We start from the raw sequence: 22,878 nt of genomic DNA, 5'->3' as shown, positions 1-22,878 counted from the left end.
CCCTTGACTTTCTGACCCACAGACCACAATCAGTAAGAATAAACAACACCTCTTCCCCAATAGTCCTCAATACCGGTGCCCCGCAAGGCTCCGTACTTAGTCCCCTACTAAACTCCCTGTACACACACGACTGTATGGCAAAATTTGGTTCCAGTTCGATCTACAAGTTTGCTGTTAACACGACCATAGTGGGTTGGATCTCGAATAACGACGAGTCAGAATACAGGAGGAAGATAGAGAACCTGGTGGAGTGGTGCAACGACAACAATCTCTCCCTCAATGCCAGCAAAACTAAAGAGCTGGTTATTGACTTCAGGAAGCAAAGTACTTTTCACACCCCTGTCAGCATCAACGGGGCCGAGGTGGAGATGGTTAGCACTTTCAAATTCCTAGGGGTGCACATCTCCAAAACTCTGTCCTGGTCCACCCACGTCGATGCTATCACCAAGAAAGCACAACAGCGCCGATACTTCCTCAAGGAACAAAGGAAATTCAGCATGTCCACATTAACTCTTACCAACTTTTAGGGGCAGCATGTGGCGCAGTGGTTAGCACTGGGACTGCAGCGCTGAGGACCCGGGTTCAAATCACGGCCCTGGGTTACTGTCCGTGTGGAATTTGTACATTCTCCCCATGTCTGCGTGGGTTTCATCCCCACAACCCAAAGATGTGCAGGTTAAGTGGATTGGCCATGCTAAATTGCCCCTTAATTGGAAAAAAATAATTGGGTACTCTAAATTTATTTAAAAATAACTCTTACCAACTTTTACAGATGCACCATAGAAAGCATCCTATCTGGCTGCATCACAGCCTGGTATGACAACTGCTCGGCCCAAGACCACAGGAAACTTCAGAGTCGTGAACACAGCCCAGTCCATCACACAAACCTGCCTCCCGTTCATTGACTCCATCTACACCTCCCGCTGCCTGGGGAAAGCGGGCAGCATAATCAAAGATCCCTCCCACCCGGCTTACTCACTCTTCCAACTTCTTCCATCGGGCAGGAGATACAAAAGTCTGAGAACACACACAAACAGATTAAAAAACAGCTTCATCCCCGCTGTTACCAGACTCCTAAATGACCCTCTTATGGACTGACCTGTTTAATACTACATTCCTGTATGCTTCACCCGATGCCGGTGTCTATGTATTTACATTGTGTACCTTGTGTTGCCCTATTATGTATTTTCTTTTTATCTTATTTTATTTTCATGTACTTAATAATCTGTTTGAGCTGCTCGCAGAAAAATACTTTTCACTATCTCAGTACATGTGGCAATAAACAAATCCAATCCAATAATGGTGAAAAGGACTTTGGAATATTGGACTTTGGGGGGGAAGATGACGGTAGTGTAAAATTAATGTAAGTAGTTTATGATTGTTAAAAAATCTGAGGTTATACTTGGTGGGGTGGGGAGAGATAAAATAATGGGTTAATAGTTATGGTAATGAGATAGCGATGTGCATCATGATGTAACAGTGACACAAGCAGTCATATGCAAGTGACACTGAAGAATGATGGAATAGTCTGTACACGAGAGAGTTGTACTTGCCCAAGAAGCTCATCATGTATATGTGAATAAAGTATTTTTTGAGGAAACCAACTCAGGTTTCCTTAAGTCACTTGTGAGTAGAGGGAAACACTCCTAACAAAGATTAGACCCCAAGTTACCTGAACAGAGGTCCAAATACTATTCAATGTAGAAACCAAACCACACGCCACCTAATGGTTGATCCATTAGATTAGTTTGCCCTGAGACAGCCATCACCACCATGGGCTGTGTTGGCGAAACCAGCCTTCGGGATTGCCTGCAACAAAGAAGGGAAATAAATTACCTGTATGTGGAATCAGAGAAGCAATAGTTCCCCTCCTGATCCCACATTAAAGGTCGCAATCCCCGCTTCCAACTTCCCACCCTTTCCACCCATTGCCTCTGCGATGTTATGAGTGACCAAAGAGTCCTCTTCACGAATGGATACTTCATTAGGAGCATTGGAATGAGGTCAGGCTGCTTCATTCAGGTACGATGGGCTTGAACTAGGTTGGCAATAGCAGTTATCTACTAATTTCTAGGCCGTTAATTTTTAGCCACATCAGGTATTACATACAGCAGAAAGTGTAATATATTTTTCTACCCATCCCATTTCAGTGGGCTGGATTCTCCGCAGCCACACACCAAAATCGCGTTTGGTGCGGAGGCGGAGAATAAACTTTCATGCCGAAATCGGGCCCGGCGCCGGTTCGGCGATTCTCCGGGACCCGACAATCGGCCTGTTCGCGGAGTATTCCTTGCGGCTGGGGCCCATTGCCAGAGGCCCGCCCGGCGATCCTCTGCTCCCGACCGGCCAAGTTCCCAACGGCGTGGTTCTACCCACCTATCGCCGTTCGGGAAGCTCGCGTGGCGGCTGCGGACTCAGTCAGTGGCCGCCCTGGTGGGGGGCGGGGGGATCAGATACCGGGGGGGGGGGGGGGGGGCTTATGGGTGGCCGGGGGACAGATCGGGCCGGCTGGATCTTTGGACGCGGGGCCGATTGGGGGGCCTACATTTTGCAGCTGCCTCCGCAGACCGAGTTCGCTGTTGCGCTCGGCCCGGCCGCTGGAGGACGCCGCCGTGCGCATGCGCAGACTCGAAACTGGAAGTGCGGGGAGCCAAAGCTGCGTGAATCACTCTGGTCCCTGCTAGCCCCCTGCGGGTGAATGAATTGGCTTATCTTTTTTTTTTCCGGAAACTTCGGAGTGAAACACCAGCGTTTTTACGCAGGTGTGGGGTCATAGCCCCATTTTGGGAGAATCCAGCCCAGTGTTTTTTCTTAATTGTGTAAGATAACATAAGAACCTGGGAAATAGGGGCAGCAGTAGACCATACATTCCGTCGAGCTTTTTCTGCCATTCAAGATGATCATAGCTGACCTTGGGCTTCACCTCCATTTTCCTGCCTCATCCCTACACCCTCTTATTCCCCGAGAGACTAAAAATGTGCCTATCCCAGCCTTAGATGTATTCAACGAGCGAGCATCCAGACAATCTGGGGTAGAGAATTCACAATCCTTTGGGAGAAATAATTTCTCATCTCAGTCCCAAATGATCGGCCCCCTTATCCTGAGAATGTGCATCACCCCGCCCACCACCGCCTCTGCCGTGTTTTAGATTCCCCAACCAGCGTTAGCAATCTCTCAGCATCAACTCTATCAAGCCCCTTCAGAATCTTGCACATAATGTGATCACCTCTCATTCTTCTAAACTCCAGTGAAAGCAAGCCCAATTTACTCAGCCCCTGATCATAGGATCACCCCCTCATCCCAGGAGCCAATTTAGTGAACCTTCACTGATTTCAAAGCTGAGCTCATGGCGATATTTTCTTGAAAATTATGAAATCTCTTTCTTTCATCTTGAAGTAGAGCTCTTGATTTTGTGCAATGGAAATAAAAAATTAATGAATATGTAAAATGGCTGGACTTGCTATTGCCTGTCATGTGCGATCTCACAAAACCAAACCTACTCCCTTCAGTTAAGCTCAATGGAGAAATTTTGAAAACATATTTCAGATTCTATTGTGGTCTCCCAGGAATTAGTGTATTTATTTCTACATTGATTATCAGGGCATTTTCCTTTTATGAAGGTCAGCAATTTGATGGACTGATATTTGCATGCATTTACTGATGGGCTTGTAATTTTGTTCCGGGTGGTTGGCAACACAGTGATTGTCTGCTAATTTATTCCAAATCCCACTGAGCAACAAGGGCCACCTTCCACAAACCTGCATTCTCTTCATTTCAGCAGGTCTGTCAGAAACCACTCTGCTGCCATCAGTGCTTCACTTAACTACCTTCGACCTTGTGTGTTCATCATTGTTTTGCAGGAAATAAGATTCTGAATCCAATGACTAATCTGGATACACCTATTAAATTTAATTTCAGCTATTGAGGCTGAAAGCTCCATTAAATAAAACACATTAATTTAGTGAGTAATGTAGCTTTTCTCTTTACAAGTCACCTCAACTTACAATAGTGCATTTCAGCAGCCTACTCTACAACATTGTTCTATTAACCATATGCTGTTTTTCCTGTTAAAATTCAACTTTTAATACTACACCAGGGGCTTGTTATTACTTCTCCATCAGCCAGCCTCTTTTCACGTTGAGTCTTTATGACACAAAGCACATAAAACCAAAAGTGATTTCCACCATTGCTGCAGCCCATTAGAGAAAAAGCAGGGCTAATTTGAAAAGGACAGAAAATAAAATTGGAATTAAGTAGAGGAAAGCAAAATATTTCTCTGAAGGGCCAACCATGTCAAAATTATTCATGGTTTTGCAGCACAATTTAAAATGTTACATCGTGATTTTGCTTTTTTGTTTTTAAGGAACTTCTATTTCACAGTGGTTAGCACTGTTGCTTCACAGAGCCAGGAACCCAGGATCAATTCCCGGCTTGGGTCACTGTCTGTGCAGAGTCTGCACGTTCTCCCTGTGTCTGCGCGGGTTTCCTCTGGGTGCTCCGGTTTCCTCCCATAAGTCCCGAAAGACGTGCTTGTTAGGTAAATTAAACATTTTTTAAGGGATTTTCACAGTAACTTCATTGCAGTGTAATTTAAGCCTACTTGTGACACTAATAAAGATCACATCCTATTTGACTGTGATAAAGCTAAACCTTCCCTCCTCGTCCTTCTCAACCTATCTACCATGTTTGACATGGTAGATAACATCATCATCCTCCAGTGCCTGACCTTTGTTTTCCAGCTGAGTGGGACAGCTCTCCTATGGTTCCAGTTTTATCTACCTAATCTAGCCACAGAGTCCCATCCAATGGCTTATTTTCCTGCTCCCGGACAATTTCCTCCAGTGTCCCCAAGGATCAGTCCTTGATCACCCTTCTATTTCCCCTCTCCATGCTGCCCCTTGGCGATATTATCCTAAGGCACAGCATTAGTTTTCACATGTACGCTGATGACACCGAGCTCTACCTCACCACCAGTACCCTCGCTCACCTCCTTCACTGTTGCAGAATCATCAGATTGTTTATCCGACATTCAGTACTGGATGAGCAGTAATTTCCTTCAGTTAAATATTGGGAAGACTGAATTCATTGTTTTCAGTCTCCACTCCAAACCCTGTTCCCTAGCTACCACATCCATCTCCTTGGCAACAGTCTAAGATTAAGCCAGTCTATTTGCAACCTTCGTGTCACATTTGATCCCGAGGTGAGTTTCCATTCTCATATTCATGTCATCACTCAGACCATCGATTTGTACCTCCTGTAAGAGTCCTTCCTGTTTATTTCCCTTGTTACCATTTTCTTTTGGTCCGTGGATCCAGATTCAGAATGTGCCTTTAAGAAGAGAACTTAAGCTGAAGCAGCTGCTTGTCAGGACCTTGTGTTCCTTGGTTTTTGGAGAGAAAAAAACAGACTCGTTGGCATCGCGTAGATCTTCGGAGCCAGCTTTGGAGGAAGTCAGTTCAGTTGGTCGGCTGGCAACTGGTGGGTTGGCCAGGAACAGTGTTCTGCCCGACAGCAGTCAGTGATTGCTTCCTGCGTGATGCTTCTTGAGAGCAACGGGTGGAAGTGTTTTAGACCTTGGAAGTGAAAAGAACAGTCTCTCTCTCTCACTGCTGAAGTAAAGAACTGCTTCATTGTTCTAAAACCAGTGTGCCTGGCACATCCATGCAGTAAACTTGAGATGACCCTGAATCTAAAGAAAAAATAAACAACCTTACCAGAAGCCTGTAGACCCTCAAAGGAAGAAGTACCAAAATGAAAGCTTGAACTCCAGAAAGAAACTAACTGGAAAACATCCATCTGCATCAAAGATCTTTTATCCTTTAATTTAATTTTTTTTCCCTCTCCACCACGCATTCCCCTCTGAGTTGTTTGTCTATGTGTGTGTGTGTAGACAGTGGAGGTAGTTGGAAAATTATAATATTCCACATAATAAAAGGTTACTTGTGTTAAAGTGACAAACTTGGTGACTGCAGTTTATTGGACTTCGCCAAGAACCTTGGCTTTTTTAAAATAACATCTAATTTTCACTCATGTTGCTACTCTGGGTCAAGTAGGGTTAGAAATTACCACGCACTAGCCCACTCGGTAACATTGCTCAGCTTCGCTCCTGTCTCAACCCATCTCCAGCTGAAACCTTCATCCATGCCTTTGTTATCTCGAGGCTCAATTGTCCAACACACTCCTGGCTGGTCTCCCACATACTACTCTCAGTAAACCCCAGTTCATTCAAAGCTCTGCTGGCAATATTTTTAATTTATAGCACGTCCCGTTTTCCGATCTTTCTTGTGCTCACTGATCTGCATTGGCTACCAGTCAAGCAAAGTCTTGATTTTTATAGTCTCTTCCTTGTTTTGAAATCCGACCATGGTCTTATCCACTCTTTAACCTTCTCCAGCCACACACACTTCCAAGATATTTGCACTTCTCTCATTCTGATCTCTCTTGCGACCACAATTTTAATTCCTCCACCATTTCTGATCTTGCCTCCTTTTGTCTAAGCCCCAAGCTCTGGAATGCACTCCCTATGCCTTTCTGCCTCTCTACCTCACTCTGCTCCATTAAGACATTTCTTAAATCCCAATACTTTGAGAATGCTTATTAATCTGACCTAATGGGCGGGATTCTCCAGTCCCACAGCCGCGTGTTTCTTGAGGGGGGGGTCGGGTTCACTGGTGGCGGGATTCTCGCTTCCCGCTGCTTGTCAATGGGATTTCACAGTAAAGCCACCCTATGTCGTCGGGAAACACACCGGAGGGGGGAGGGGTGCGTTGCCGGTGAGAACAGAGAATCCCAATAGTGAAGCTACCCTATGCCGCCGGGAAACACACCGGAGGAGGGTGGGGGTGCATTGTCGGTGGGAACAGAGAATCCCAATAGCCAGAGAGTTCCGGCCAGTATCACCTTATGTGACTAGTGTCATTTACTGTTTTATGAAGTACCTGTGAAGTACCTGGGATGTTTCATTATGTTATAGGTGCTATATAAAAAGCAATTAGTATAAGTGTGTTGTTGACTACTTCTTATGGTTCAATGATCTGGGAACACTTCTCGTTTGGGATCACCCATTCGAAAGTAATCAGATGGGTTAGGTACTGTCATGTGAGAGTGGGTGTTTTTTATAGAATATCTGTAGTGGGTGTACCTTTAAGAAATGGGTGTTTATTACTGCAGTGATGTCAGAGTGTGGGTGGAGCTGGGCTGCCTGTCAGTTATTAGTTTCACTTTGAGAAAAGCTTGGGTGTGTGTGTTTTTTGGGTTTCGTTTCAGTGTTGGAGCTGCAGTCAGCCACAGAATGTGTAATGTTGTTCTCTCTGCCATGTAAAGACGATCCTTGATCATTTGGTGAATTCAGAGTTTAAAAAAAATCTTTTTATTAGCTTTTATTATATTTATAAACAGTTGTAACTTATATACATTACCATTTTTCTTGCCCGCGCTAATTTGCTTTATTTTACAGAGAGGTTTGTTTTGTCCTTCATTTGACTAAATGTACGTACATTTTGCTGCCCCTCCCATTGGTTTCAGCACCCTTCCTCTTCTCTTGTGGCTTCCCCATTTTTCTCCCCCCCCCCCCCCCACACCTCCACCCCCGGGTTGCGCAGTCCTTTGGTTCTTCATATTTTAGTTTTTTTTTTTCCCTGGCATACTCCTCATTGCTGTCCTCGAACAGGTTTTGGAACAGGCTGACGAACTGCCCCCAAGTATCCAGGAAGCCTTCCTCTGACCCTCGGATGGCATACTTAATCTTCTCCAGGTGGAGAAATTCCGAGAGGTCAGCGAGCCAGTCTGCAGCTTTGGGTGGTGCTGCCGATCGCCAGCCGAGCAGGATTCTCCGGCGTGCCATTAGGGAAGTGAAAGCAAGGGCGTTGGCCCCCTTCCCCATGTGTAGCTCTGGCTGCTCTGATACCCCGAAGATTGCCACTATTGGGCATGGCTTCACCCTCACCCCCACAACTTTGGACATTGCCTCGGAGAAGGCTGTCCAGAACCCAGCAAGCTTGGGGCAAGCCCAAAACATGTGGGTGTGGTTGGCCGGACCCCTATGGCACCGTTCACATTTGTCCTCCACCTCTGGGAAGAACCTGCCCATTCGGGTTCTGGTCATGTGCGCTCTGTGCACCTAACTGCATTAGGCTTAGGCTTGCGCAGGAGGAGGTGGAGCTCCAGAGTCCCCATCCTACCTCTGTCCCCAGTTCGCCCTCCCATTTTTGTCTGGTCCCGTCCAGTGGTGTTCGGGCTCTGTCCAGTAGCTGTCTGTATAATTTCCCACATAGCTCCCCCTTCTCACTGCTTGTACCTATCAGGTCCTCTAGTAGTGTGCTTTCTGGGGCCCCGGGGTACCCTACTGTCTCTTTGCGGAGCAAGTGCTTTATTTGGAGGTGTCTCAATTCCTGTCCTCTTGCTAGATTCCACTTCCTCATCAGTTCGTCCAGTGTCGCCAGGCTGTGTCCTACGTAGAAGTCCCCCACCGTCAGTGTTCCCCCGCCCTGCCTCCATCTTTTGAAGGTGGTATCTAGCATGGCTGGGGGGGAATCTGTGATTGCCGCAGATGGGGGCCATAAGGGACATTTTGGTTATCCCGAAGTGCTGTCTCAACTGGGTCCACGTTCTCAACGTGGCCGCTACCACTGGGCTCGTTGTGTACCTTGTTGAGGAGGAGTGAATTCAGAGTTATAACTCAGTAGTGAATTTAAACCTGATGTGCTCCTGTTAAAAGTTTTTTTTAAGTTATGGATGTTAAAAGGAAAGTAAGGATTACTTAGTGTTGTAATCTTTGGGGGTTGTATTTGAATTAATGGTTGCTAAGATGTTCACTGTATGTTTTAAAAAGGTTAACTTGAGTTCATAGAATAAACATTGTTTTGCTTTAAAAAATACTTTTCCATTTCTGCTGTACCACACCTGTAGAGTGGGCCGTGTGCTCCCCATACCACAATCTATTAAAAGTTGTGGGTCAGGTGAACTACATGATACACTTTGGGGTTCTCTAAACCCTGGCCCATAACAGTACCGATAACAACTGGTAGCACGGAACCCCAGCAGAAGTCAATTTATGTATATTAGCAACAACCTGCACTGTATAGAACTTTAACAGAGCAGGATATCCCAAGGTACCTCTTAGGAATGTAACAAGCAGAGCTTGACACCAAGTGGCATAAGTAGATACTAGTTCAAAAGAAATAGGATGATGTTAAAGGAGGAGAGAGAATTTGATGAGGTTTAGGAAGGGGATTCCAGAGCTCTGGGCCTAATCAGCTGAAGGCGCAGCCACCAGTGATGAAAAGCGTCAAAATTGGAGGAGTTCATGGATCTTAGAGGGTGGAAAGACTAGAGAAGGTTACAATTTTAAAATTGATGCATTTCTGCACCGGGAGTCACCATTGCTGTTGGGCTCAGGCAGCAGAGCTTTGCAAGAGGTCAAGTTTACGGAGAGTACAAATCGGTGGTCGGCTACCAGAGCATTGGTGTAGTTGGGTTTGAAAGCAGTGAAATCATGGATGAAAATGGAAGGAGGAAAATTGGCAATCAAAAAGATGAGCAAGGCTTTGACTCTTTCAGCCAATTCAAATTTGTATGCATTGGATCAAATAAAATGTTTGGCGGTTCATAAATAGATATCATTATTCTCTCGCTAGTGCCATGCTATTGCAGCCAGGTAATAAGCCTGGTTTGTAGATGGCCCTCTAGGTTAGGAGGATACACATGAATACATGTGTGGCACAGTAGTTAGCATTACTGTCTCACTGCGCCAAGGACCCGGGTTCAATTCCAGCCTTAGGTCACTGTGTGGAGTTTGCACATTCTCCCCGTGTCTGCGTGGGTTTCATTCGGGTGTTCTGGTTTCCTCCCACAGTCCAAAGATATGCAGGTTAGGTGGGATTGAGGGGGCGGGGTGGGGAGGTGGGCCTAGGCAGGGTGCTCTTTCGGTGGGCTGCTGAAGATGTGTTGGGTCGAATGGCCTCCTTCTGCATTGTAGGAATTCTAAATAATGAAGGTGAATTTTTTCTCCGCTTAAGCTTCATGGGATAGGGATGTAAAAACAACAACTGGATAATAAAAGTGACATACTGTATGGTGACTGCTGACATCTGTGAGTTTGCGGTTATGGGAAACGTTTATGACATTGTATTGTATAGATGCAGGGCAATTATATCATCCCAAGTCAGTAAAAAGTGGAAGCTTGGCAAAAATTTACTTGCATCGTATTATAACTGCTGTACTCCATTTCAGAACCGTGGTAACGCAGTGTTTCTTTCTTATCCAGGAACGATTTGAAGCCCTTTTCCGGGTATATGATGAACAGGCCACATTCCAATTATTCCAGAGTTTTCAGAGAGTACGGATAAATTTCAGTAGTCAAGAGGCAGCTGCACGGGCCCGAATAGAACTCCATGAATCCGACTTTAACGGCTCCAAGCTCAAACTTTATTTTGCACAGGTACAGTCTTGTAATCTTACAAAACGTAACTGAGCCTTGTTATCAGATCAATATAAAAGAAGTTATGGATTGTGAATAATGCATGTCATTCCTAGCTATCTGTACTTGTCACCTTGTTAATACCAATGATAAATCACATTTTCTCCAGTCGATACCCATGTGTTTCCTGGAATTAGGCAGTGGGTTGAATTTTACCACATTTTTCCAAGTGTCGGTTCCGGTGAGGAAACCGGTGAGAATGGGCGGCTGCCAAGGTCATCTCAGGCAACAGAACATAGAAGGCAGCAGGCCTCCTCAACCTGGGAAAACACTGAGAAGTAGCAGAAGGATGAGAAAGAATAAGAAACTATAGGCACCTGGTGGACAATGGTAAACCTAGGCACTAGTAGAGATAAGTCACCATTGTAATATCGCTCGTGTATTAAACATCACTTTGTTCACTGATACAGATCCTGCATACTGTCATTTCATGCGCCATGCTCTGCGAACCCCTATGCATACTCAGCACTTCATCCCTGTGGAGTGTGAGAGTCGCAGCGCTGACTAGGATATGCTGCACCAGTCAAGACACACTGCTGCTGGAATGGGGTCCACCAGCACCCACCCTGCCTTCCATCCATGGAAGGTAACGCCTCCACAACCACCCGCCAAAAATATCAAAGCTCATGCTGCTCATGTCTGCTAGAATTCTCCAGTGATGAGGATGCCAAGTGCTAACAAATTGTTGAGAACCTGTCCACCTTATGCAAAGGTGGAGAAAACACCAGGACCCCTGACCTCGGAGGAGGCAGTAGTAACTGAGATTTGTCATCCAGTGTCTCTGAGCCCCGTTCATTGGCAGGACGTGTTCACTCTCTGTCAGGCAGGAGTCAGACAGGTCACTCAGGATGAGAGGAGCATCACTCTGTGCTCAATGCAAGTCACCTTCATTCTCCTGCAGCCTGCTGCCAATGGCTTCAGTGCCCTGCACATGAATGTAGGAATCATCACGATGACCGCCCACAGGCACTTTTGTGAGTTGACGTCAGACACCATGGTGGGAGAGCTTATCACTCCCCAGTCCTGGTCGTTCCCATGCTTTGTGGGCATCTTCACCCCATGCGGGCCCTGAACCTCACCCAAGGTCCTTCCTCGTCCGCGTGTTGACCCTCGCCTCCTTCCTTGGCCTCCTCATCCAAAGAAATGTGGTGCTCTTCCATCTCCTCCTAGTTCAGCTGCTCTCCCCACTGCAATGCCAGGTTGTCCAGAGTGCAGAAGACCACAATGATATGAGGCATTCTTGGAGTGCTTCCCCCGACCGGTCTGGGCATGGAGCCACATTTTGAGCAGTCCAATTACCTACTCCACCAGTGTGCGCATCGACACAGAAGCCTTGCTCTAGCAAGTCTCAGTGGGTGGTTGTGGCCTCTGCACTGGCGTCATCAACCACCTTTGTGGGTACCTTTGTCCCCGACAAGCTGGGATCTGCAAGTGCTGCGAGATGTAACTATCGTGGATACTCCATGGGAAATGGGAACACACCTGGATGATGTGCATAGCGTGGTCACAGACGAGATGGACTTTGAGAGAGTGGTGTCCCTTGAGGTTCATAAATGCTGCCATGGAGATTACAGAGCCATGCAGATGGAGTCCATGACACACTGCACCTGAGGCGTGCCTGCTTTGCGGGTGAAGCCCATGGCCCTGGAGTCCTGGCTTACCTGATCCTGGTCCATGTTGATGGACATGTGGGCCCTGCAAGTAGGGCATCTGTGACCTCCCTTATGCAGTTGTGCATGGCTGACTGGGATATGCTGCACAGTTAACTGCGCTGCCCTGAAACGCGTTGCTGGTATAGAATTTCAGAGTGGCAGTGACTTTCAGGGCCACAGGAAATGGGTGACCTCCAAGCCTATGTGGTACCAACTCTTGCATCACCTGGCACAGGTGATCAACTGTCCCCCGGGACAGACACAGTCTTCTCCGGTACTGGACCTCTGACATCTGGAGATAGGATGTTCCACGGCAGAATACCCGTAGCTGGTAGTGTTTCCTCTGATGCTCTGCCATGTGTGGTCCTGCTCCCTGAAGATCAGTGGGTCCTACCTCCTCCTCGTCTCCAGGGTGCTGGTCCTGGTCATGCTCAGCGGCACATCGATGTCACTTCTGCTCCTCGATTGCAATCAAAAGAATTGCCAGCTCGACTGGTGCCATGATTCTCCAGAATCAAAAATTCAAAGGAAGAAAGCATCAAAGTGAGCAATGAGGAGTTCAGACAGTGCCCTGACTCACAGCTCTCTCAGGATATGGTACATCCTCTTATGTGAGCACCTTTCCAATGAGCCTCACTCCCTCACCGTCAGCCAATAGTCTCTTCACCAGTTTCCTCTCTCAGCTCCACCTGAATGAAGCGCCTCGACTCTTGAGAGCTTCAGTGGCAGCGTGACTCTCCCAAGCATGAGGAGTGAGGGCAGTTGAGTGCATTCAAAGAACCTGCATCCTGACCTCACAGGGTGACTGATGAGCCACTTCACCATAACACCTTGCTTTGGGGGGCACATCTGTTTCACCTCTCTGTTATGGAGATGTGTCTATGAGCCTTGGAGTTCAATGCTTGGGGGCAGGACTTCCAACTATTTTGATCAACACAAATAAACAAGTAAACTAAATCAAATAAAGTGAGGGACAAATGTTTTTTTAAAAATAATTTTTATTAAAGGTTTTCACAAAATATCAATAACAAAATGAAAAAAAGAACCCAACAGGGTTAAGTACAAAACACAGTCTAGAAAAGCAACCCTCCATACCCCCCTCTCCCCTGTACATAAATAATAAATTAACATTAACACCCCGACTTAACACAACAGGTATATACACCCCCTCAGACCCTTCAGCATAAATAACAAAAACAAAAATAAAGTAACCACACCCCCCCCCCCCCCCCCCCCCCCCCCCACGAGTTGCTGCTGCCATTGACCAGTGTCTACCGTTCTGCCAGGAAGTCTAAGAACGGTTGCCACCGCCTAAAGAACCCTTGTACCGACCCTCTCAAGGCGAATTTCACCCTCTCCAATTTAATGAACCTCGCCATATCGCTGATCGCTTGGGGGCCTCGCATCCTTCCACTGAAGAAGAATCCTTCGCCGGGCTACCAGGGACGTAAAGGCCAGAATACAGGCCTCTTTCGCCTCCTGCACTCACGGCTCCTCTGCCACCCCAAATATTGCGAGCCCCCAGCCCGGTTTGACCCTGGATCCTACCACCCTCGACACGGTCCTCGCTACGCCCTTCCAAAATTCCTCCAGCGCTGGGCATGCCCAGAACATATGGGTGTGGTTTGCTGGGCTCCCTGAGCACCTAACACACCTGTCCTTACCCCCAAAAAACCGGCTCATCCTTGTCCTGGTCATGTGTGCCCTGTGCAGCACCTTAAACTGTATGAGGCTGAGCCTCGTGCACGATGAGGAAGAGTTCACCCTCCCCAGGGCATCTGCCCACGACCCTTCCTCAATTTCCTCTCCCAACTCCTCCTCCCACTTACCTTTTACCTCCAGCACCGAGGCCTCCTCCTCCTCCTGCATCACCTGGTAAGTTTCTGAGATCTTCCCCACTCCCCCCCCCCCCCCCCACCCCCTCGAGAGCACCCTGTCCTGTACTGTGTGTGGCAGTAGCCGCGGGAATTCCACCACCTGCCGTCCGGCAAACGCCCTTACCTGTAAGTACCTGAAGGTGTTCCCTGGGGGGATCCCGTACTTCTCCTCCAGCTCACCCAGGCTTGCGAACTTCCCGTCCACAAACAGATCCCCAAATTTCGTATCCCTGCCCTGCGCCCACCCCAAAAACACTCCACCTGTTCTTCCTGGGGCAAACCGGTGGTTCCCCCGTAATGGGGTCCACGTCGAGGCCCCAACTTCCCCTCTGTGCCGCCTCCACTGACCCCAGATTTTGAGGGCAGCCACCACCACCGGGCTCGTGGTATACCTCCTTGGAGGGAGCGGCAGCGGCGCCGTTGCCAGCTCCCCCAGACTCGTACCCACACAAGACGCCGTCTCCAGCCTCTTTCATGCAGCCCCCTACCCCTCCATCACCCACTTGTGCACCATCGTCGCATTGGCGGCCCAGTAGTACCCACAGAGGTTGGGCAGCGCCAGTCCCCCCTATCTCTACTCCGCTACAGGAACATCCTTCTCACCCTCGGAGTCCCTCGCGCCCACACAAACCCCATTATACTCCTGTTAACCCACCTGAAAAAAGCCTTCGGGATAAACACGGGTAGGCACTGGAACAGAAACAAAAACCTTGTGAGCACCGTCATTTTGATTGACTGCACCCTACCCGCCAAGGACAGCGGCAACACGTCCCACCTCTTGAACTCCTCCTCCATTTGCTCCACCAGCCTTGTAAAGTTAAGCCTATGCAGGGCCCCCCCAGCTCCTGGCCACCTGGACTCCCAAATACCTGAAGCTCCTCTCCACCTTTTTTAGTGGGAGCGCGCCAATCCCCCTCTCCTGGTCCCCTGGATGAACTACGAACAGCTCGCTCTTCCCCATGTTGAGCTTGTACCCCGAAAAGTCCCCGAATTCCCTAAGAATCCTCATTACCTCTGGCATTCCTCTCACCGGGTCCATCATATACAGCAGCAGGTCGTCCGCATAAAGCGACACCCTCTGCTCCTCCCCACCCCACACCATCCCCCTCCAGTTCCTTGACTCCCTCAGTGCCATAGCCAGGGGTTCAATCGCCAGTGCGAAGAGCAGGGGGGACAGGGGACACCCCTGTCTCGTCCCTCGGTGCAACCGAAGGTTCTCGGACCTCCTCCTGTTTGTGGCCACACTCGCCATCGGGACCTCATACAAAAGCCTAACCCACCTGACAAACCCCTCCCCAAACCCAAACCTCTTCAGCACCTCCCACAGGTACCCCCACTCTACCCTATCGAAGGCTTTCTCAACGTCCATCACCACCACTATCTCCGCCTCCCCCTCCCTCGCCGGCATCATGATAACGTTCAAAAGCCTCCGCACATTCGCGTTCAACTGTCTCCCCTTCACAAACCCCGCCTGGTCTTCATGGATGATCTGCGGCACACAATCCTCAATCCTCGTGGCTAAGACCTTCGCCAGCACCTTGGCATCTACATTTAGCAAGGAAATCGGTCTGTAAGACCCACATTGCAGGGGATCCTTCTCCCGCTTCAGGATCAAGGAGATCAGTGCCTGGGACATCATCAGGGGTAAAGCCCCCCCTCCCTTGCCTCATTAAAGGTCCTGACTAACAGCGGGCCCAACAGGTCCATATATTTTTTGTAGAATTCGACCGGGAAACCGTCCGGCCCCGGTGCCTTCCCCGCCTGCATGCTTCCTATCCCTTTGATCAGCTCCTCCAGCCCAATCGGGGCCCCCAATCCTGCCACCAGTCCCTCTTCCACCTTTGGAAACCTCAATTGGTCCAGGAAGCGGCCCAACCCTCCCTCCTGAGAGACAAATTAAAGGGGCAGACCCTTAAAGGGAAACTATCTGAAACAAAAAGCGACAAATGAGGCTTAAAACATCAAACCAAAATGTGATTAAAGTCAATAAGGCACTGCAACCCCTGCGACACCGAATGGGTATGGAAGGTCTCGAGGGTGCTATTGAAAAGTGCACGTTCTCTCTCCAGGGACACCAAACCGTGAATGTAGCCGCGGTAGAGGGGCAGACAGTCGGGTCATATGACCCCCTCGATCGCCCACTGCCTGGACCTTTTGATGGCAAGTTTGACCAGGCACAGGGGCAGGTTCACCTGCTCTCACCCACTTTCCAGCTGCCACTCTAGAACGCAATCCGCCAGTGATGATATCCCTACAAGTCCAGCAAGGGGCACATGGGAATCCATGCCTGCAAACCAGCTGCTAGATCCCTTTATAGCTAGAGGCTCACAGCCATGAAGGATGGCTGAGGCCCGTGAGCGACCCCCCAACCCCCCCACCTACCCGAGATGTCGAGGCTGAACCACCTCCAACCCCGAATTGTACCAATCTATGTTCCCCACGTCCTCTCTGGTGCCCTTCTGTAATTGGCACCCTTGATGATGAAGGTGACCTGAACGCTCACCTCTGATAGTCCCTTCGGATGTGAGGTTGCCAGAGCTGTTGGAAGTCATGCCAGCGACCGATAAATATCCAGTGAGGGGGAAAGTCCCGGTGGGAGGGCTCATTAATAAGATTCTATTATATTTAAATCAGGTCCCCCACCTTCCATGGGGGATTCTCATTACGCCACCGGCGAGGCGCCTGGAATATTGGGAAGCGTGATCTTACCAGCGAGAATCGGGTTTCCCGATTGTCGTCGTATTTTGTGCCCGCATCGCTGTTTTTGCTGGCGACTAACACGGGCTGAAATCGCTCCCTTCATTTCTATTATTTTCAGTTTTAATTCCAACATTTGAGTGATTTTTGTGCTTATCTCTGCTTTACCAAACCCCAGTGTTTAAAATGTAGAATTTACAATTGAACTTTTATCAGTTATGCTTCCCCCTCCCACACATCCATTGGATGAATGGCATCGAAAGTAATGGCAAGGCAACGGCAAGTAACGGGGCAGCACAGGAGCACAGTGGGTAGCACAGTTACTTCACAGCTCCAGGGTCCCAGGTTCGATTCCCGGCTTGGGCCACTGTCTGTGCAGAGTCTGCACAATCTCCCCATGTCTGTGTGGGTTTCCTCCGGGTGCTCCGGTTTCCTCCCACAGTCCAAAGATGTGCAGGTTAGGTGGATTGGCCATGATAAATTGCACTTAGCGTCCAAAAAGGTGAGGTGGGGTTACTGGGTTACGGGGATAGGGTGGAGGCGTGGGCTTAAGTAGGGTGCTCTTTCCAAGAGCCGGTGCAGACTGGATGGGCCGAATGGTCTCCTTCTGCACTGTACATTCTATGAAATCTATGATGTCACCTCTGGATAAGGACACTGTCAACAGGAAGAGTAGTCAAGTACATTTGGCAATAAACTTAAGTGTGCATTTCCTGAATTTAGCATCTATTGGTTTAATTAGAAGATCCATTATTGGGTACAATTTCAACATTTAGTTCTGGAAGCTTCGGCTCCTGGTTTACTCAAGTCCATATGCTCCACTGTGCTGTATTTCTATCTGGACTATTTTACAGCAGCAACGCTTTTTCTGCAGCCTGATTTCCAAATATAAAATGCAGTTTGAAAATTCAGAGATACTATTGAATTACAGTCAACTGAGTTAAAATGGAACCAGTTTTGGCGTCTGCATTTGCCCGAAAGCTTCATTTAAAGATATTGAACTGAAGTTATTAAGTCATCAGTGTGGTAGTATGTATTAGGGGTCATGTGGGACTGGAAGCCCTAATGTCATTGGCTGACAGATCCCGGGTCCTGGTTGGCCGTTGACCTCTAGCTCCGCCCTGAAGCCGGAGTATAAGAAGCCGGAGTATAAGAAGCCGGAGTCCTCCCCCGCAGGCCATTCTACTATCGAGCTGCGGGGGAACAGACACGCTTAATAAAGCCTCATCGACTTCGCTCTATTCGTCTCACGGAGTCTTTGTGCGCTACAATTTATTAAGCGTGCCTAAAAAGGACTATGGAGCTCAGGATCATTCCGGAATGCCTGAGGATCAGCCCCCATGCAGTAAACGCGGCAGCAGCCTTCAAGCACTGGCAGACTTGTTTCGAGGCCTACCTCAGAACAGCCACCGGCCGGGTCACAGAAGACCAAAAACTACAGGTCCTGCACTCGAGGGTAAGCACGGAGATCTTCTCCCTCATCGAAGACTCGGAGGATTTCCAGACGGCGTTCGCAGCACTGAAAAGTCTCTATGTCTGCCCAGTTAACCAAATCTACGCTCGCTACCAGCTCGCGACGAGACGGCAAGGTCCCGGAGAATCGATGGACGAATTCTACGCCGCGCTGCTGATTTTGGGACGAGCCTGCAGCTGCCCTTCGGTGAACGCAAATGAACACACGGACATGTTAATGCGCGATGCTTTTGTGGCAGGTATGAATTCCTCCCAAATCCGCCAAAGACTTCTAGAAAGAGGGTCGCTAGGACTCTCAGAGGCCCGGGCCCTAGCAGCCTCCCTAGACGTGGCCGCGCGTAATACCCGCGCCTACGGCCCCAACCGCGCGGCAGCCCATTGGGCTCCGTACGTACCCGTCGCGACAAACCCACCCCCCCCCCCCCCGGACACCCCACAGGCTTGCGCGGTCCAAACGCCAAGTCGCACCGGGGGCGCCCGCTGCTATTTCTGCGGCCAGGCGAAACACCCCCGACAGCGCTGCCCGGCCCGCGCAGCGATCTGCAAGAGCTGCGGGAAAAAGGGCCATTTCGCGGTTGTGTGCTGGTCCCGCGAAGTCGCCGCTGTCCCGGGAGAACAGGGAGCCCTGCAAGCCGTTTACTCTCCCCAACCCCCCCCCCCTCCCCCCCGCACTCCATGTATGACCCACCGGCGCTACCACTTTGGGTCCCGACCACCACTCCCCACGGAGAAGAGGGAGTTCTGGCCGTCTCTAACACCCCCCTGCGCCCCACGTCTGACCCGCCGGCGCTATCAACTTGGGTCCCGACCACCGCTGCCCCTGGAGATGAGGGAGCCCCGCGCGGTCCTAACGCTCCCCAACCCCCCCAGCGCCCCATGTGCGACCTGCAGACGCCGCCATTTTGGGTCCCGGCCACCACGAGGGGAGGAAGGGCGCCGCCATCTTGGACCACCCCAAACCTCTACGACGCGTGGGGGCGGCCATTTTGTCCACCCCCACCGCCATCTTGTGACCCCCCGGCCATGTGCGATGTGCAAGCGGACCCCACTCCGCTACTACAACCACGTCTCGCTTCAATTACGCTCGATCAAGCTCGGCCCCGGACACTCCAGACGACGACGACAACGGTGCTAATAAACGGCCACGAGACACCATGCCTAGTCGACTCCGGGAGCACGGAGAACTTTATCCACCCCGACACGGTAAGACGCTGTTCCTTGACCACCTATCCCAGCGCACAAAAGATTTCCCTAGCTGCAGGATCCCACTCCGTACAGATCCAAGGATTCTGCATAGTTACCCTAACGGTGCAGGGGAGGGAGTTCAAAAACTACAAACTAAACGTCCTTCCCCAACTCTGCGCCCCCACCTTACTGGGATTAGATTTCCAATGCAATCTACAGAGCCTTACGTTCAAATTCGGCGGCCCAATACCCCCACTCGCTATCTGCGGCCTTGCAACCCTCAAGGTGCAACCCCCGTCCTTGTTTGCGAACCTCACCCCGGATTGCAAACCCGTCGCCACTAGGAGCAGACGGTACAGCGCCCAGGACCGGACCTTCATTCGGTCCGAAGTCCAGCGGCTACTAAAGGAAGGCATAATCCAGGCCAGCAATAGTCCCTGGAGAGCTCAGGTGGTAGTAGTGAAGACAGGGGAGAAACAAAGGATGGTCATAGACTATAGCCAGACCATCAACAGGTACACACAACTAGACGCGTACCCTCTCCCCCGCATATCCGACATGGTCAATCGGATTGCCCAATATAAAGTCTTCTCCACCGTGGACCTCAAGTCCGCCTACCATCAGCTCCCCATCCGCCCAAGTGACCGCAAGTACACAGCCTTCCAGGCAGACGGGCGATTATACCATTTCCTAAGGGCCCCATTTGGCGTCACAAACGGGGTCTCGGTCTTCCAACGAGAGATGGACCGAATGGTTGATCAACATGGGTTGCGGGCCACGTTCCCATATCTCGACAATGTAACCATCTGCGGCCACGACCAGCAGGTCCACGACGCCAACCTCCAAAAATTCCTCCAGACCGCCAAAGCCTTGAACCTCACGTACAACGAGGACAAGTGCGTTTTTAGCACCAATCGGCTAGCCATTCTGGGCTACGTAGTGCGCAATGGGATAATAGGCCCCGACCCCGAACGTATGCGCGCCCTCATGGAATTTCCCCTCCCGCACTGCTCGAAAGCCCTGAAACGCTGCCTGGGATTTTTTTCATACTACGCCCAGTGGGTCCCCCAGTACGCAGACAAGGCCCGCCCCCTAATACAGACCACTACCTTCCCTCTGTCGACAGAGGCTTGCCAGGCCTTCAGCCGCATCAAAGCGGATATCGCAAAGGCCACGATGCGCGCCATCGACGAGTTCCTCCCCTTCCAGGTCGAGAGCGACGCCTCAGACGTAGCTCTAGCGGCCACCCTTAACCAAGCGGGCAGACCCGTGGCCTTTTTCTCCCGGACCCTCCACGCCTCAGAAATCCGCCACTCCTCAGTGGAAAAGGAAGCCCAAGCCATAGTGGAAGCTGTGCGACATTGGAGGCATTACCTGGCCGGCAGGAGATTCACTCTCCTCACTGACCAACGGTCGGGAGCCTTCATGTTCGATAATGCACTGCGGGGCAAAATCAAAAACGACAAGATCTTAAGGTGGAGGATCGAGCTCTCCACCTTCAACTACGAGATCTTGTATCGTCCCGGAAAGCTGAACGAGCCGTCCGATGCCCTATCCCGCGGCACATGTGCCAACGCACAAATTAACCGCCTCCAAACCCTCCACGAGGACCTCTGCCACCCGGGGGTCACTCGGTTTTTCCACTTTATCAAGTCCCGCAACCTCCCATACTCTTTAGAGGAGGTCCGTACAGTCACAAGGGACTGCCACATCTGCGCGGAATGCAAACCGCATTTTTTCAGGCCGGATAGTGCGCACCTGATTCAGGCTTCCCGCCCCTTTGAACGCCTTAGTCTCGATTTCAAAGGGCCCCTCTCCTCCACCGACCGCAACACATACTTTCTTAATGTGGTGGACGAATACTCCCGCTTCCCATTCGCCATTCCCTGCTCTGACATGACCACGGCCACAGTCATTAAAGCCCTGAACACCATCTTCACACTGTTCGGTTGCCCCGCATACGTCCACAGCGACAGGGGGTCCTCTTTCATGAGTGACGAGCTGCGCCAGTTCCTGCTCAGCAAGGGCATAGCCTCGAGCAGGACGACCAGCTACAACCCCCGGGGGAACGGGCAAGTAGAGAGGGAGAACGGCACGGTCTGGAAGACCGTCCTACTGGCCCTACGGTCCAGGGACCTCCCAGTTTCACGGTGGCAGGAGGTCGTCCCGGACGCTCTCCACTCCATCCGGTCGCTATTATGTACGAGCACTAATCAAACGCCTCATGAGCGTCGCCTTGTCTTCCCTAGGAGGTCCTCCTCTGGAACGTCGCTGCCGACCTGGCTGGCGGCCCCAGGACCCATCTTGCTCCGAAAGCATGTGCGGGCACATAAGGCGGACCCGTTGGTCGAAAGGGTTCACCTCCTCCACGCGAACCCGCAGTACGCTTACGTGGAGTACCCCGACGGCCGACAGGACACGGTCTCCCTGCGGGATCTGGCGCCCGCCGGCAACACACACACCCCCCCGACACCATTCACCCAACCCCCCCCCCCCTTCCTGCCACCGCCGCACTCCGCGACCGCCCCCTTCCCAGGAGGATCGGTTCCCCTCCCCTCAGGCCCGACCAAGAATAAAGCCCAAGCGGAAACCGTAAGGCTCCCGGAGACGACAACACCGGTACAAGCACCACCACCACCACCACCGGGGCCGAGGCGATCGACATGGACGACCAGACCGCCCGACCGACTCGTGGCGTCGATCTGAATCAATATATGGACTTTTCACAAGAACATTTTGCTTTTCTCCCGATACCTTCTGTAAATAGTTGAAACAGGACAAAATTGTACAATACTGTATTGCCATGTGAATGTTTTTTTTTCCTCCCAGGACCAGCCCTGTAAACCCTTACCACCATACGAAGCATCACCCCGCCGGGTTCATTTTTGACAAGGGGTGAATGTGGTAGTATGTATTAGGGGTCATGTGGGACTGGAAGCCCTAATGTCATTGGCTGACAGATCCCGGGTCCAGGTTGGCCGTTGACCTCTAGCTCCGCCCTGAAGGCGGAGTATAAGAAGCCGGAGTCCTCCCCCGCAGTCCATTCTACTATCGAGCTGCGGGGGAACAGACACGCTTAATAAAGCCTCATCGACTTCACTCTATTCGTCTCACGGAGTCTTTGTGCGCTACAATCCACTTGAATGCTGCTGTGATGCTGTTGCCAATTCATAGTGCTACATAACGTGAATAATGATCTCCTGAGATGCGTCATTTCCATTCACAATGCTGAAGTAGTGGGAATTGCTTATAGCAGGAACATTGATTGAAATTCCAGAACAACACTTATGGAAGGAAGGAAGAGAGGAGGAATGGGGGTCAGAATGAGTTTAAAAGGGTGAAGCCAGAAGCAGTGCATTTGACCAGGAAAGGAATTGGGAAAGTACTTTGGAGGGTTGGGAAGTACAAAGCATAGGGTGGGGTTTTCTGATTCCACTGGAGGTGACCCCCTCCCTCCCGTGGCAGGTTCCCCATTGGCATCCCAAAACCCTCTGCTGACCCCCCCTCAACTCAAACT

At 50.3% G+C, this 22,878-nt stretch overlaps 1 protein-coding gene and 1 long non-coding RNA gene across 3 annotated transcripts in view; one reads left to right on the top strand and one right to left on the bottom strand.

Moving 5' to 3' along the window:
- Positions 1-22,878, top strand: part of LOC140416342 (calcipressin-3-like) — a 353,570-nt gene that overhangs the window by 187,275 nt on the left and 143,417 nt on the right. For both annotated transcript variants that reach the window (XM_072501121.1, XM_072501122.1), the window contains exon 3: positions 10,265-10,438. In XM_072501121.1, coding sequence (XP_072357222.1) covers positions 10,265-10,438 — 174 coding nt within the window. The remainder of the gene's footprint in view (positions 1-10,264; positions 10,439-22,878) is intronic.
- LOC140416378 (uncharacterized) overlaps positions 1-22,878 on the bottom strand; it is a 49,775-nt gene that overhangs the window by 22,436 nt on the left and 4,461 nt on the right. Inside the window, exon 2 of the long non-coding RNA XR_011944776.1 lies at positions 1,673-1,809. This is a non-coding gene — a long non-coding RNA (uncharacterized lncRNA). The remainder of the gene's footprint in view (positions 1-1,672; positions 1,810-22,878) is intronic.

Source organism: Scyliorhinus torazame, chromosome 1 (assembly GCF_047496885.1).
Source record: "Scyliorhinus torazame isolate Kashiwa2021f chromosome 1, sScyTor2.1, whole genome shotgun sequence".
In the NCBI taxonomy this organism is placed as follows: Eukaryota; Metazoa; Chordata; class Chondrichthyes; order Carcharhiniformes; family Scyliorhinidae; genus Scyliorhinus; species Scyliorhinus torazame.
This window is presented reverse-complemented; position numbering and strand designations above follow the sequence as displayed.